Here is a 14,532-nt window from a genome sequence, read left to right as displayed (position 1 = left end):
CCTTAATTGAAAAGTACACCATGAAAGTTCAAAACATTTAAGTTTACGACAGGATTATGTATGAGATTTTAAAACAATTTATATTATCACCTATTCATTTTGCCAAAGAGTCAAACTTAACCAAAAAAAAGCAATTGAACTAATTAAAGCTTCAATTTCAATTAAAAAAAGAGAGGAAATAAACGTATACAATTTTGGCAAGCTCATAATTATGCCATAATTTTCATTTTACGAAATAATTTTTATTTTGTTAAAAATTATATTAGGTGGTGTAGGGGCGGTATTTTGAGGCCCAGGCCCAGCAAGTAAATGGTTCTGGCCCAAAAGTCCCTAGACAATGAATTTGTAGAGAGTGGGCTACAGAGCTAGGATTAGACGAAGTGAACGTCAGTTAGATGTGAGCCATGCAACGTGTTGAACGTGAGAATACTCCATTTATGTTTAGTAGGATATCAGTCCGAGGAGACATATAAGTGCACCTCTTACTCTGTTTACAGACTATAGAGTTCTTTCACCTTTCTCTCTCTATCTCTTTTCCTAATTCTCTAATCCCTTCTTTGTGGGGATCTCCTTCTCTTATATAGCCTCCTTGAATTGATAAGGACCTTACACTTGTTAATCATCTGGACCTTCACTTGAGTGACTGTCCCATTGGACATCTTCCCTATCTTCCTGTGAGTTGCACTGACCAATGTAACACTGTTTGCTTGTATTTTCCACATTAATGCGGCTGAAAAAGTAGTTTCTTGCATTTAATGCGGCAGTTGTGGCTGTTCCCCGATGTCTCACATTTTCCTCTTCTATGCTGTGCGAGGCTCACCCTTCTGCTCATGTTCGCCTGGATAGGTTCTTCATCGTGGAGGGGACGCATATTGGGCTCGTATTAGTGTGTCCGAGGAGGCATTCCTCATCGGACGTCTTTTAGATCAAACCGGGCTCAACAGGGTTGGGCCAGGAATCACTTGGGCTCCTATTCCCCGTTGGGTCAGGGTTAGGCTTCGTGTGGGTCCCCAGGTCCATTCGCTGATTTTGGAAATTTCACCCCTACAGGTGGTATTTGGAATTTAAGAGATTTAATATAAGAGTCCGAATTTGGTAAGGATGTGGTGTAAAACTTATGTTTTACACCATCCAATAAGAGATTACCACATTAACATTTTACTTAGAATTCAATACATCTTACCACACCTAATAACATACATATATATATATATATTTTTTTTTTTTTTTTTGAAAGAATGATAGAAACCTAATAACATATTAATAAACTCTAAATTTGGTTGGATTTATATATGTGTATTAGAATTGATTGGGTGTGGCATGTTGGAATTAGAGAGATAAAACATGAGTTTTACATCATATCCTTACAGAATTTAGTCTCTTAATTTAAACTTTACCTCTATTTTTTTTTTTTTTTTGAGTGGGAGCATATAATTGATGGGTTCATCAAAATCCAAGAAATTAATTTTTCATTATACATTACATGAAGGATACTTATTTGATCCAAATTAAATGTGATGGACCCACAATTACCTTTTGTCCTTTACTTGAATTCGTATAATCTATGCTAGAGTATTTACATCAGTGTGGCCTCTCTTTTGGAATGCATCAGACTACCACCAATGGTTGTAGACTTGGAAGCTCTGGCATGTAGAAGGGCCATCTTATTTGCACTCGAAATTGGACTCCAAGATGTGGTGTTCGAAGGTGATTTAGAGGTTATTATCAACCACCTCAAAGTAGACCAGCCTTGTTTGACAGCATTTGGGCACATAATAGAGGAAGCACAGGCACTTTCAACTAAGCTAAGACAGGCATCTTACTCACACACAAGAAACAAGGGTAATAATGTAGTAGATAAGCTTGCAAAATTAGCAAAAAACTTGTATGAACCACAAGCGTGGATGGAGGATATTCATAGCAATTTTTTGCAATTTGTATTTTCTGACAGAGGCTTAATGCCTGATTAATGAAAAGTTCACGATCGTTTTCTAAATATATATATATATATATATATTTATATTATCCTACATCAGTGGACCTCATTATATGTTCAACAAGTTCTAGGAATGAAAAATCCTGAAGCTACTATCTTTGATGGGCAGTTTGCGGGTAAATTGGTAAATTCATATTATGTTTTCAAAATAGAATTGAGTTGTCAATGTTTGGATTTTAAATTTGAATCCTAAAAATCAATTAGGAAAATGCAGAGGCTTTAATGAGGTGACTAAAGATAAGATTCTTCTATTAGAATTAAGCTCTCAGGTTCAAATTTCAATTCTGGTCAACTCTGTTTTACTTTCCCTTTCTCTCTTCTCAATCCAAACAGGCCATAAAAGATTTCCTTTTAAGGTTCAATTCAAATTTGAATGGGAAATAAAAACATGGAAAGTATAAAAATTTTTGGGTCTTAAATGAGAAGATTTGGTCAAAGTTTTAGATTAGTAAAGGAAATGAGAGAGAAATCTATAAAATGATTTTTATTATTATTTATAATTAGAAATAAAAGTATATAATTTTCAAAAGACAATTATTATTATTATTATTTTTTTTTTTTGGGGTTTTGAGAAGTGAGAACGCTATATTAGGGAATATAACATAAAACCCAGCAAATGTGTAAAATTCAAAAGAAAAGAAAAAAAATAGAAAAAAGAAATTTCAAGAAGAAGCGGGTCGGGTTAAACCTGAGACCAACCCAAAACCCAAAAAGGCATGAGCAAGAGACCGCCCAAAGGATTGTCCCCAGGAAACTTGATGAGGCAGAGTCAGAACTTGACGTTTTGATTTCCATGGGAAACATACAGAGAATTGCTATAGACAGAAGTTGTTGGGAAGACTTTAGAATGAGCGAAAGGATTATGACACTCAAAGTTGGGCACAAGACTTATTAAGATTCTTGCTTTCAATACTACTGTAACTATATCCTCAAGAGTTTGCATTGCATTGCATTGAAGAGTCATTAGTTTTTGGAGAGAAGTGCAGAAACGGTGTTAACAAGCTGCAGGAGCAGAGGCAGCGGGTTGTTTGTTTAGCGCATAATAATTAATAAATAAGCATAACTTAAAAAAAGGAAAAGAATAATAGTATATGTTTGCATGCATCGAAGATAATAGAAATAATAATATTATTATTGAGACACAAACATATCCCGTGCTCTATCTATAATTTGGATATTCTCCTCAGCTTCTTATTTTGGAGGTTCCAGCTTTGTTTATAAATTATCTTATTGTTAATAATAAAAGTTTTCTTCTCAGCAAAGAAAAAGAAAAAGAAAAAAAAAGAAAAAGCCACCGTCTTAGATTGTCCCGTAGTGGTCCCACCAACAACTACTACAAGGAAAATTATGTGCAAATGAATTATGAAATGAAATGGGCCAATGATGTAATACCCTTTGCCTTTTTTGTCCATCTCAGTCTCAGTCTCTGTCTCAGACGACAACTGACTTTTCAAACTCTTTAAAAGTCACCTCTGTCTCTCTCTCTCTCTTTAAAGTCACCTCTGTCTGAGTCTGAGAGAGCTTAATTGCTGTCTTTTTCTTTCTGAGTTTGAAACTCCCTGCTAGCAATAGGAATTTAGCTCTTCAAACAGGTATGTAAAATACTTTCGTTTCTTTTTTCTTAAAGATCTTTTATTTATTTATTTATTTATTTTTAAAACAGGTATGTAAAATTGTCTTCAACTTGTTTATTTTTTCTGGAATCGGACTACAGACTTTGTTATTGTACAACCCAGTGGCGGAGCTATGTTATGGCCAAGGGGGCCACGGCCCCCCCAAATTTTTTTAAATTTTTTAGGAAGGAAACTTACGAGCTTAACAATTTCTTGTCTCAAATATGTGTCCTGGAAAAATATTAGGAGGAGGAAACTTATTTCTTCTTTTCCCTGACTTGTTTTCTAAAGCTTTTTAGTGCTTCACGGATTTCTAAGTCCAAAAATACTTTACTATTTGCTCTAATCCTAGAGGACCACATGTGTATGGTTTTAAAACTATACACTTTAAAAGAAAAAGGTGATCTCAGTTACTCCCAGCTAGGTGCCTGGCTTATTGGCTTTCATTCTCTTGTTCTATTATTCATTAATTTTTTTTTTTTTTTTTATATAAAAGTACTACATTCATAATATTTTCATAATAAATTATAGTTAATAAGTTGATATTGATTCTAATTTTTTAATTAGTTCTAATTTAAATTCACAATTGAAATTAATTTTTTGCCCACCAATAACAACCAATAATAACTTGTTACTTAAGATTTATGGTGAAAATATTATGGACATAGCATTTTTTTTTATTAAAATGGTGAATGATAAATATACTATATTAATATATCATATAAATATAATATATTATTATAAATTTGACAAAAATATATGATTGTTTATTCACTTATTTGATTATATGTTTTTTTTTATGCATTCAATGACAAAAAGATTATAGTATATAGAAAAATGTCATGTCCAAAACATTTTAACAATATTTTTACAATAAATTTTAGGTGGTGGATTGTTATTTGTTGTTATTGGTGGGTAAAAAGATAATTTTAGTGGTGGTTTTAGATTAAAATCAGTAACAACCTGCCACCTAAAAAATATGGTGAACATAACATTTTTCATTATACATAATATAAATATAGTATATACATGTTAAAAGTTTATGATCTCATTTTAAACTTGGCCCCCCCAAAGAAAAATTGCTAGCTCCGCCACTGGTACAACCACATTCACATATGAACAATATGCCAAAAGCACGGTTATTGCTAATGGAATTTGGTGAGGTTTTATTAGAATGCATACCCCCCAAAAAAAAAAAAAATCTTATTAATTATTACTTTACAATGGTAATCTTGTATTTGGAAGAATACCACATCCACATGACATACTCTTACTAATGGTTGTTTCTGGGTCCTTTGCTTACTATCAGCGTGTGTTGTTAATCTTTTAGTATTTACAATTGGCCTTATACGTTGGGTGATGTTAGAACAGGTTTATACTCGCACTTGATTGCGGTATTAATAGCAAATGATTTGCTTAAGTCAAATTGGCCTCATAGGTTCCAGTTAGTTAAATTGGTAAAATCTCTAATGATTAAATAAAAGATCTGTGGTTCAATCACTGTAAAAAATCATTTTTTTTTAATTTTTTGGTATTGGGTTTTGAGCCCACAACCTCATCCTCCCTTTTACAAGCGGAGTAGGTGCGTTTGTTGAATCATAATCATGTCTGAAATGTAATATTTTTAATCCTTGCATTTTCTAGAGAGAGAAAGAGAGGAAAATTACTAACAATCAATCTATCAATTACAATAGGATGTGTATAAATATTTGAGTGATAACATCATTCATAACTAACTCACATTTATCACATGCTAGATTTAATAAAGCACACAAACAACTTCCTTAAATCTAGCAGGTGGATTTGCCTTTAACTATTTTTCCCTCTAGTTTTCAAATACTACAACAAACTTGGCACAAGTGGATTTAGTAACAATAACCATTTGACACCTGAAATTCAGCTGTGCCATATCATTCCACCTTTCCCAAATGGCACACGCTGCTGTGTCACCCCCATGCCATGTCATTAGTTTCCATATATGCATTAACCACCCCTTGTTTGTGGCTATAAGTTTTGTTCTCCAATTTTTTTATCTATGTTTTTCATATCTTCAGTGTTTTTTTTAATTTATTTTAAAAATATAATTAATTTATTTTTAATTATGAAAAATGAAAAGTTAGGTTGCCAAAAAGAAAAAAATAAATATACAAATTTGAGCTTTAATATGTGTTATCAGAATATGGGGGTTTCTATGTTATAATATATGCATAATGCAGGATAACCTGATGCTTTGAAATATTGTTACACTTAATGGGCTGAAGGGCAAAATATGTTATCCTGAATATCTTGCATATACAGCATTTGAGTGATATATTGTTGAAGAAGAGAAACACAAGATTTGAAAATTGCATTGCATTACTTGAGAGTAAACAAAGAAGATAGAATTTTATGATATCTTAAGTAAGAACTTAGATTGTGAGGATTGAATAAATAGCCTTCGAATATGGTTTTGTTTTCTTCTAGTTGGAAACGCATTGGTGCCAAGTTACTGAATATCTATATAAAAAGGACAAATACTTCTTGTGGTGGCATGACAATATTTTTCTAGCTATGCAATACTTGCAGAACTAGCATGTGCACGTATGCATTCTGACTTTTACATTCTTTTGTAGGTCTAGTTGATGAGAAATGGCTGGTTATGAAAATGATGATATACCTATGCTTTTAGACACACATGCACAGTTCTTGGATGAACATCCGGATTCTCGATTTCAGAGATTTGTATCCACAAGGAGTGCATCGATTTCCATTCCTACGAACTCAATGGATTCCCATGATAGTGAAACTAACCTTGTGGGCTATACTGGTCCCTTACGGAGTGAAAGAAGGACTCCATTCACACAGATGAGTGGTCCATTATACATTGGCCGTAAACCCGAAAGCCTTTTTCCGGTAAATCAAGGTGTAACAGGTCATAAAAAAGTGGAATCTGTGCCAGAAAAGTTTCCTTCTTCCAGAGGAAAGGATCGGAATGATTGGCTGAATGACAACTATGCAGCCAAAAATGAACATTTACTGAGGTCTGGGCAGTTGGGAGTGTGCAATGATCCTTATTGCACAGTTTGCCCAACATATGACAATTTCAGAGCCGCTCAACAAAAGAACTCAAAAGCTTCATCTGTATTTGATCCTAAGGTGTTTTTCTTTCTTAACCTTAAGGTTGTTCTTCCTGTGTTATTCTTTGAGTTTGCTGATATTTTATGTTGCCTTGTATTATATGCTTTGGTCGTCCACATTCTTAACCACATGCCTACATCATAGCTAAAAACTTCACTCTATGCTAACTTCTTGTGTAGATATCAAGTTTGGTGGTCTTTAAAAAAAGAAGAAGAAAAAAAGGATTTCAAGTTTGATGGCTAATTCTGTATCATAGTAGCATGTAGCCCTTCTGTGGATTCTATGTTGATGTTTGTACCTAATTTCATTAGTTATGCAACAGCTATTATTAGCATCTAGAAATTTCAGTTGGAGTTTGAGATGTCCAATGCTATCTCTGCAACTGACATTCAGCTCTTATGTGGTTTAAAATTTCTATAGATGATTGTTCAACTTACATTCTCCTAGGCATAGCAACAGCTTTCTTTTATTCTATGCTTGCATAATAAAGAACTTGAGGGCCCAAAAGAGATAAAACTTCCAGTAAATCATTTGCACACATTAAGTACCGTCCAGGTCAAAATTTTGTTTTTATATATTATGATGAATTCTGGAGCTTAGTAATGCTAAAAGATTTATTTAGTACACGTAAACCAGAAGGTGTGTTATACTGGCTTTCCAATTTGGCATATCATAAATAGCTTCCATGTAGTGGAAGATCAAGGATTTTGGTCAGCAGGGGATAATGTAAGACAGATATAAGAAAGGGAAATATGATGATGAAAATTCATCTACATCTGCCATGAGGAAACCAATATATGATGTATGGAATTTAGCTCTAAAATTTGCAAGTAAAAATCTCCTAATTCCTCTGTAGTTTTTGGTAATGAGATTATTATGTTCAATGCAGAAGTATCATTACATGATCTTTAGTTTTCACAAAAGCAATAACCAATGATCATCAAAACATACTAAAAAATTCCCATCAATTAGATTAGATTATGCATGAAAGAAATAATTGTTGAAACCTCTAATGGAAGAAGGAAACTTTTTTCTGGATTATTAACATAACAAAGAATATGATCTAATCATCATAAATAGATATAGGCCAATGTGATAATATACTGAAAGCCCCAGTGAATTTCAAATTTGATGATGCATTGGGTTTGTATGTTATACATATATACAGGCTGACCAAGTTTGCTAAATTTTGATGGAGGAACTTCTTGCCAGCCACCTTGGCTCCATTGTTGGTTTTATAGTTTATTTTATTTTTATTTTAAATTAATATTATTAGTTAAAAAAAAATCTTGGCCCCTTGAAGGCATATGTTGCTTCTAAATATTGGGAATCAAAGCCGCAACTTACCCTCTTGTGGAAAGCCTACGTCATTTGTAGTTGAAGAACAAAATGCTTGATGTTTGTTCAGTTCTGTAACAGTCTGGTTGAACCCTCTTCTTTATATATTTTTTTGTTATGAGTAATGTATGTGGGGAAGATTTTTAGAATGTATTTAAAATTAATTTGAAATATGTGGTGTGTTAGGGTAATTAATTTTAACCCTACATGCTTCCTGAAGATTAATATGCTATCAAAGTCAAACACCACCCATTGCCTCTAACTCAGGCATTTCATATCATCAACAACCACAACGAACAAAACTCATGACACCAGTGATCACATTTAACCAAATTCCTCATGCTGACGACCACAACTACACTATTCAATCACCAATCATAACTCCAATGACCACGATTCACTCGCTCGGTGAGTCAGCTGGCTCCGACAAGTGACTTTGTGGTCATCTCGACACCAAAACAACATCAATTGTTGAGGTTCACTTGCTGGGTTTAGTTGGCTTCATTGGGCAACGCAAGGAGGTAGTTTTCTTGGTCAGAAACCCCATTTTCTTGGATCAATAGACTTTGATACCAAGCTCAGTTGTAAAATATGAGGTAGTAGGTTTGAAGGAGAGAAAAGAAGAGTGGAGAGTGATATTTGAGAAAAGGTTTGGGGCTTTGTTAATCAGTTCCTCACCTTAGCACATATTTATATTATGGAGGCATGGAAAGATTATAAGAATACTTATATGCTAATATAAAAAAATAATAATGGTAATTCTAACAAATAATATGTATTGTGTTAGATTAATTAATTTTAACCCTACACACTTCTCGAAGATTAACAGTTTTATCTTGAATTTTATTGTAGATATCAAATCAATTTACTTTCTTGTTCTATGGATATAAAATTGTTCTTCCTTTTGGAAACCTGGTTATCCCATTAAATTGTTAATTTTAATTTTGCATGCCATGTTTTCATTCAGAGTTTTGTCCAAGCTGAGAGTGCGAATAGATCCCCAATTGCAAATTTTACTGCTAAATCACTTTTAACAAAACTAACCAATTAAGTTGAGTATACGTGATTAATTCACAATTCATGGTTTGCAATAAACAATATAAAGGAATAAAGGAATATAAAGTGCAGAAAATAAAAAGCAAACCATACAAAAGCACCGGCAAGTGTTATTGAAGAGGAAACTAGAGCCCCCCCCGGTGAAAAACCTGTTGATCCTCCAAGTCGGAACTCCACTATAGAATAGATGCAGTACAAGATTGACTATAGACCCTCCAAGCATATATCTTTCTAAGTACTTGAGTCCTCCAAGCTCTTGCTAGCATTCGACTTTGCTGAGTCCTTTCTTCTATGGAGTCTTGTCGGTTTAACAACCAACCGCTAGTCACCAAGTGGAACTTGGATTTAAACATGGGCTCTCCAATGATTCCCAATACTGATCAGCTCTCTAACACTCAAATAAGGTGTAGATAGTGATGGTAAAACCCCTCTCAAGGTGTAGGCATGGTGAGAGGGAAAGAGAAGAGAAAAGCTATGGGTTCACTCTGTGTTTAGGTATTTCTCTCTAAGATTGAGCACAAGAAGCTCTATAAAATCTCACTCTATCTCTGTTAGGATATTTCGATTTCTGGATCTGTAGAGATATGAGAGGATGAGTGTGCATGTTCTTTTCTTAAGCTGGTTGTGGATTGGGTCAAGTAGCTGGAATCTGTCCACGATGCAAAGTTGCGAGCTGCTCGTGGGATGTCTAGGTCGTGAGCTTTTTGTGGCTCACATTGAGAAAGCTTTCTCCTTTATGTAACGTGGTGTTCTTGCGGGCAGCCATGACGCGGACAGGTTGCGTGCAAGTTGTGACACCACTCTCTCGGCAGCTTTGGCCAGTCTTTGACAAGGGTTCAAAGCATGGTTTGAAACTGGACTGGTTCGACTAGTTCAACCAAGGACTGGGACCTATGTTGGTCTGGTCCAATTCAAAAAACCAGAAAAGTCAGCTTTTGCATTTTTTTTTTTTTTTTGCTTTGCTTTGTTCTGAATGCAAAAAGAATGTTTGCTAGATTGCTATGCTGTCTGTAGAAAGAAAATTGTTTAGGCCTGGTACTAACTGTAATAGTAATAGTCATGGTGGCAGTGGCAATACTCTCTGTGATAGCATTGACAGCTCCAGTGATAACATTGTTGCTGTTGCAGTGGCAGTGGTCAAATGCAATTGGTAGAGCTGGTGGTGATTTTGTTATGGAGGCATTGGTAGCAATGGTTACGAGAGCAGGAGGTTGAGATTATAGTCCTTTTTAGTGAAGGTAGGTTTCAGAAAGGGCGGGGGCTTGTGCAGATTTGGTGGTAACTAGTGTTACTGTCTAGTGGTGGTGCTGTTAGATGTCATGCATGTTGATTGTAGTTATTATGTTTTGATAGGGTAATGTACAAGGAAAAGCAATTCTAATGTTATGTTTTCCTCTTAGTAGCAATAATAAGGGTTTTTAATTTTATATTTTGTTTAAATTTAACTGTTTTTCATTCTAGCTGCATTGTAGTTTATGTGTTTTCTTTTTTCCTCGCTTCTAAAAGAAAGAAAGTCCTCTAAGTTGTTATCCAAACACTTTGTTATTGTTCTGTAAAAAACTTTCTTGAGGCTGCAAAGTCATTTTGTTGTACTATTATTTTCCTATGACTTTTTCATGTTGTGTATTTTAATAGTTTTTTTTTAAGCAGAATAATGTTGTACAAATACACCAATATGCTCTTTTGTTGTTGATTTTTTTAGTTCCGTAATGTTCTCTATGGGGATGCTAAAGGCTGGGCTAGGAGAACTTTTTCCTTTCTCCAACAATATATTCCTGGAGTCATGAACCCTCATACTAAAGTTGTGCAACGATGGAACAAATTTTTTGTCATTTCTTGCTTGGTGGCAATTTTTGTGGACCCATTATTTTTCTTCTTGCTGTATGTACTAAAGGTATGGATCTTGTCCTTGAAGTATAAAGTTAAATTCATTTTGAAGAGTTTTGCTTGTGCATGAGATAAGGCTATAATCACGTCTCTAAATTTTTAACATGTGTCCAACATCTATTATTGTGAAGTCAATATTTTTCAGTGTTTTGGGATTATTCTCAAATCTCATTAAGTCCGACATATGTTTTCATTGCCAAAGCATTGCACTCAACCTTTTGACTATTTATCCTGTCACAATGGGAAGATAAAGAAAAGGTAAAGACTGGGTTTTGGCAAATTTTTGGGAAGGTGTCCTAAGCGGGCTTCAAGGAGGAGGGTATCAGATTGTTCATGGTAATCGAGAATAGTTGGAGGGCTACAATGTCACCAAGCTCACAGCAGAAAAGTCAAATCCAGTATGAAAGGGATGAACTCAAGAACTTGGTCTCTCGACAATAAATTATGACACAAGAGGAGGGGGCCGCAATAGTGCTGGTCAAAAGAATAGGGTGCTTTAGTTGACATCATGAATTTATGACTTATCATGTGGAATGTGAGAGGTTTGAACGACTGGGAAAAGAGGGTGAGGGTGAGAAATGCTCTTAGAATGTGGAAGGGGGATATTATTTGCTTACAGGAGATAAAAATGGAGGGTAATTAACCATAGTGTGGTCTAGAGTCTGTTGGGGAGTCAATTTGTGGATTGGGATTGTTTGGAGGTGGAAGGGGCTTCTAGGGGCATTTTACTTCTTTGGGAAAAGAAAGTGGTGTAGAAGAATGATGTTGCGAAGGGGTTATTTTCCTTATTGTGTAAATTCAGGAGTCTAGAGGGGAATTTTGAATGGATGTTTTATGGGGTGTATGGTCCCAATTTGGACCAGAAACAGGCTATGTTATGGGGGAGTTGGCTGGCATTCACAATTGTTGGCAACTTCCATGGTGTATCGGGGGTGAGATTTTAATGTAGTAAGATTTCCTAGTGAAAGGCTTACAAGGGGCAGAACCACTCTGGTCATGTGGGATTTCTATGAATTTATCTCTGATTAGGGGATTTACTAGATTTACCACTTGAGGGAGGATCTTAACATGGTCTAATAATCAAGAAGTGCTGTCAATGTCGAGATTGGATCGTTTTCCCATTTCAGCAGATTGGGCAGAATAATTCTCTCTTGTGAATCAGAAGTGGATACTTTTTTTGTATATCTATTGTTAAATTCTCTATTCTTATTAATATCGGTCTGAATGGATTTTTTGAGAGCTCTCAGGGATTGAGGTAAGAGATCTGTTGTTGCCATTATTATTTGCCCTAGTTATAGAGGCTTTGAGTAGACTGTTATCTAAAGCGGTTAATATTATTTGTCCTAGTTATAGAGGCTCTCAGTAGACTGTTATCTAAAGCGGTTGATATTATCTCTCCTAGTTGTAGAGGCTTTCAGTAGATTGTTATCTAAAGCGGTTGACCGGGGGGGGGGGGGTGTTACTTAACGGGATTTTCGGTTGGTGGTAGGCAGAATGTTCCTTTGCTTGTGTTTCATCTTTTGTACAATACTTTAATTTTTTGTGGTGATGAGAATGAACAGATTGGTTATTTGAGATGTGTATTGCTTTGAAGCTGTTTCGGGATTAAAAATAAATTTTGACAATTCAGAGATGGTTCCAGTAGGGGATGTGCATGAGATTGAACGTCTACCTAGTTTGATGTAAGATCTCTACTTTGCCTTTAAAGTATATGGGTCTCCTACTGTGGGAAAAATGTCCAAGGCTATATGGGATCTGATATTAGAAAAGATGGAAAAAAAATTGGCAGGGTGGAAGAAGTTCTATCTATCCAAGGAAGGACAGCTTACTTTGATTAAGAGTATTCTTTCTAGCCTAACTACTTACTACCTCTCTTTGTGGGATGGGTGATTGTGTAAAATTCCATTTGGTGAAGTGGCAGACAGTTTGCAAACCTGTCCAACAGGGGGGTGCTTGGGCTTTCATAGTTTGGTATGATTTAATCAAGCTCTATTAGGGAAATGGCTTTGGAGATTTGCTTATGAAAAAGAGGCCTTTTGGCATACAATTACAAAGTATGGAGTTCTTGGGGGTGGGTGTACTTTGGGGTTGCCTATGGGTGGTCTCACATATGTATCTTGGGGAAACGTATCAGAAGTGGGTGGAATAGTTTTGCACAATTTTCAAAGTGGGTAGTCTTTCAGGGATTTGTTTTTGGTGTGAATGCTGGTGTGGTGATGATTTAAGTATACTTTTCTGGACTTGTATTGTGTAGCTCGAGACAAAGATATTATGATGGTAGATTATTTACATATACATTATGGGGGTGTTTTTTGGGATGTAGTGCTTAATCGTGCTTGCCAAGATTGGGCATTGGAGATTTTGCAATCCTTTATTACTCAGTTATACTCGGTTAAAATTGGGGATTTTCTGAGGATCATGTCTAGTGGACCTTTACAAAAGTGGTAACTCGAGGTAAAATCTTTTTACAAAGCTCTCTATTCTGGGGAATTTCAGTTTTTCAGTGGAGGAGTATTTGGAAGGTGTAGGTTCCATCTATGATGGCTTTTTTTTTTTTGGGTGTGTGTCTGTGGGGACTGCAGCTAATGGGAGAATCCTAACAATGGATAATTTGTGTAAGCGGAGGCTGTGTGTGATAGATTGGTGCTTTATGTTAGAGGAGTGGTGAGACTATTGATCACCTGTTACTACATTGCGCCATTGCCAATAATTTGTAGTCTATGGTGTTTGGTTTGTTTGGAATAGCGTGGTTATGCCTATAGAGTGTTTTGGCTTTGTTGGAGTGTTGGAAAGGGGGCTTTGGTTGGAATATTATGGCAGATGTTTGGGGTGCTATTCCATTATGTTTTATGGATTATTTGGAGAGAGTGTAATACTCACATGTTTGAAGGGGTTGTAGTCTTGCAGATATGAAGATTTTTTTTTTTTTTTTCTCACACTCTGCATGACTGGATAGCAGTCTTAAGTTGTCATTCTTTCCCTAATATGCTATAATTTTTGGATTTATATACTTTCATTTGATTTTTAACAGCCCCTGTACACTGCCTGTGTACTGTGGTTGTGCTGTACTTATTCTTCTCTAAATAAAATTTGTATTTACTGATCCAAATATATATATATATATATATATATATTGGTTAACTATAGCAAAACTTTACTTGCTTTCCCCCAACCTTTGAGTGCAGGATAACAAGTGTATAATTATTAACTGGCCCATGACCACTACAATTGTGGTTTTCAGAAGTATGACTGATCTGGTATACTTATTTCACATGCTTCTTCAGGTGAGAAGTCAAATCGATGCTTATTAGCTCTTTATTCCATAGATTATCAGTAGATTAGAATTTTTAGATTCTTTGTATATTTGATACTTCTCAGGGGATAGTTGAGTGTGTTCAAAACTGTTCCCAAAAACTGTTTACTATATATATATATATATATATATATATGAATATAATTACTTATTACTTATATAAAAGAAAAACTTAAATTATCTTTTTATTCTATTTTTTCTTGAAAATACCT

General features: G+C 35.0%; 1 protein-coding gene across 4 annotated transcripts in view; it reads left to right on the top strand.

Moving 5' to 3' along the window:
* Positions 1 to 3,383: 3,383 nt before the first annotated feature.
* LOC115963891 (probable cyclic nucleotide-gated ion channel 20, chloroplastic) overlaps positions 3,384 to 14,532 on the top strand; it is a 50,367-nt gene continuing 39,218 nt past the window's right edge. For 2 of the 4 annotated variants that reach the window (XM_031083117.1, XM_031083115.1), the window contains exons 1-4: positions 3,384 to 3,588; positions 6,222 to 6,744; positions 10,823 to 11,014; positions 14,193 to 14,291. In XM_031083117.1, the coding sequence (XP_030938977.1) occupies positions 6,238 to 6,744; positions 10,823 to 11,014; positions 14,193 to 14,291 (798 nt within the window). In that variant the 5' untranslated portion in view covers positions 3,384 to 3,588; positions 6,222 to 6,237. The remainder of the gene's footprint in view (positions 3,589 to 6,221; positions 6,745 to 10,822; positions 11,015 to 14,192; positions 14,292 to 14,532) is intronic. The other 2 variants (XM_031083116.1, XM_031083118.1) reach the window with 2 other exon arrangements.

The sequence above is a fragment of the Quercus lobata genome, chromosome 10 (genome assembly GCF_001633185.2).
Source record: "Quercus lobata isolate SW786 chromosome 10, ValleyOak3.0 Primary Assembly, whole genome shotgun sequence".
NCBI classification, from domain to species: domain Eukaryota; kingdom Viridiplantae; phylum Streptophyta; class Magnoliopsida; order Fagales; family Fagaceae; genus Quercus; species Quercus lobata.
The sequence above is the reverse complement of the archived record's forward strand: the minus strand, read 5'-3'. Positions and strand labels throughout refer to the sequence as shown.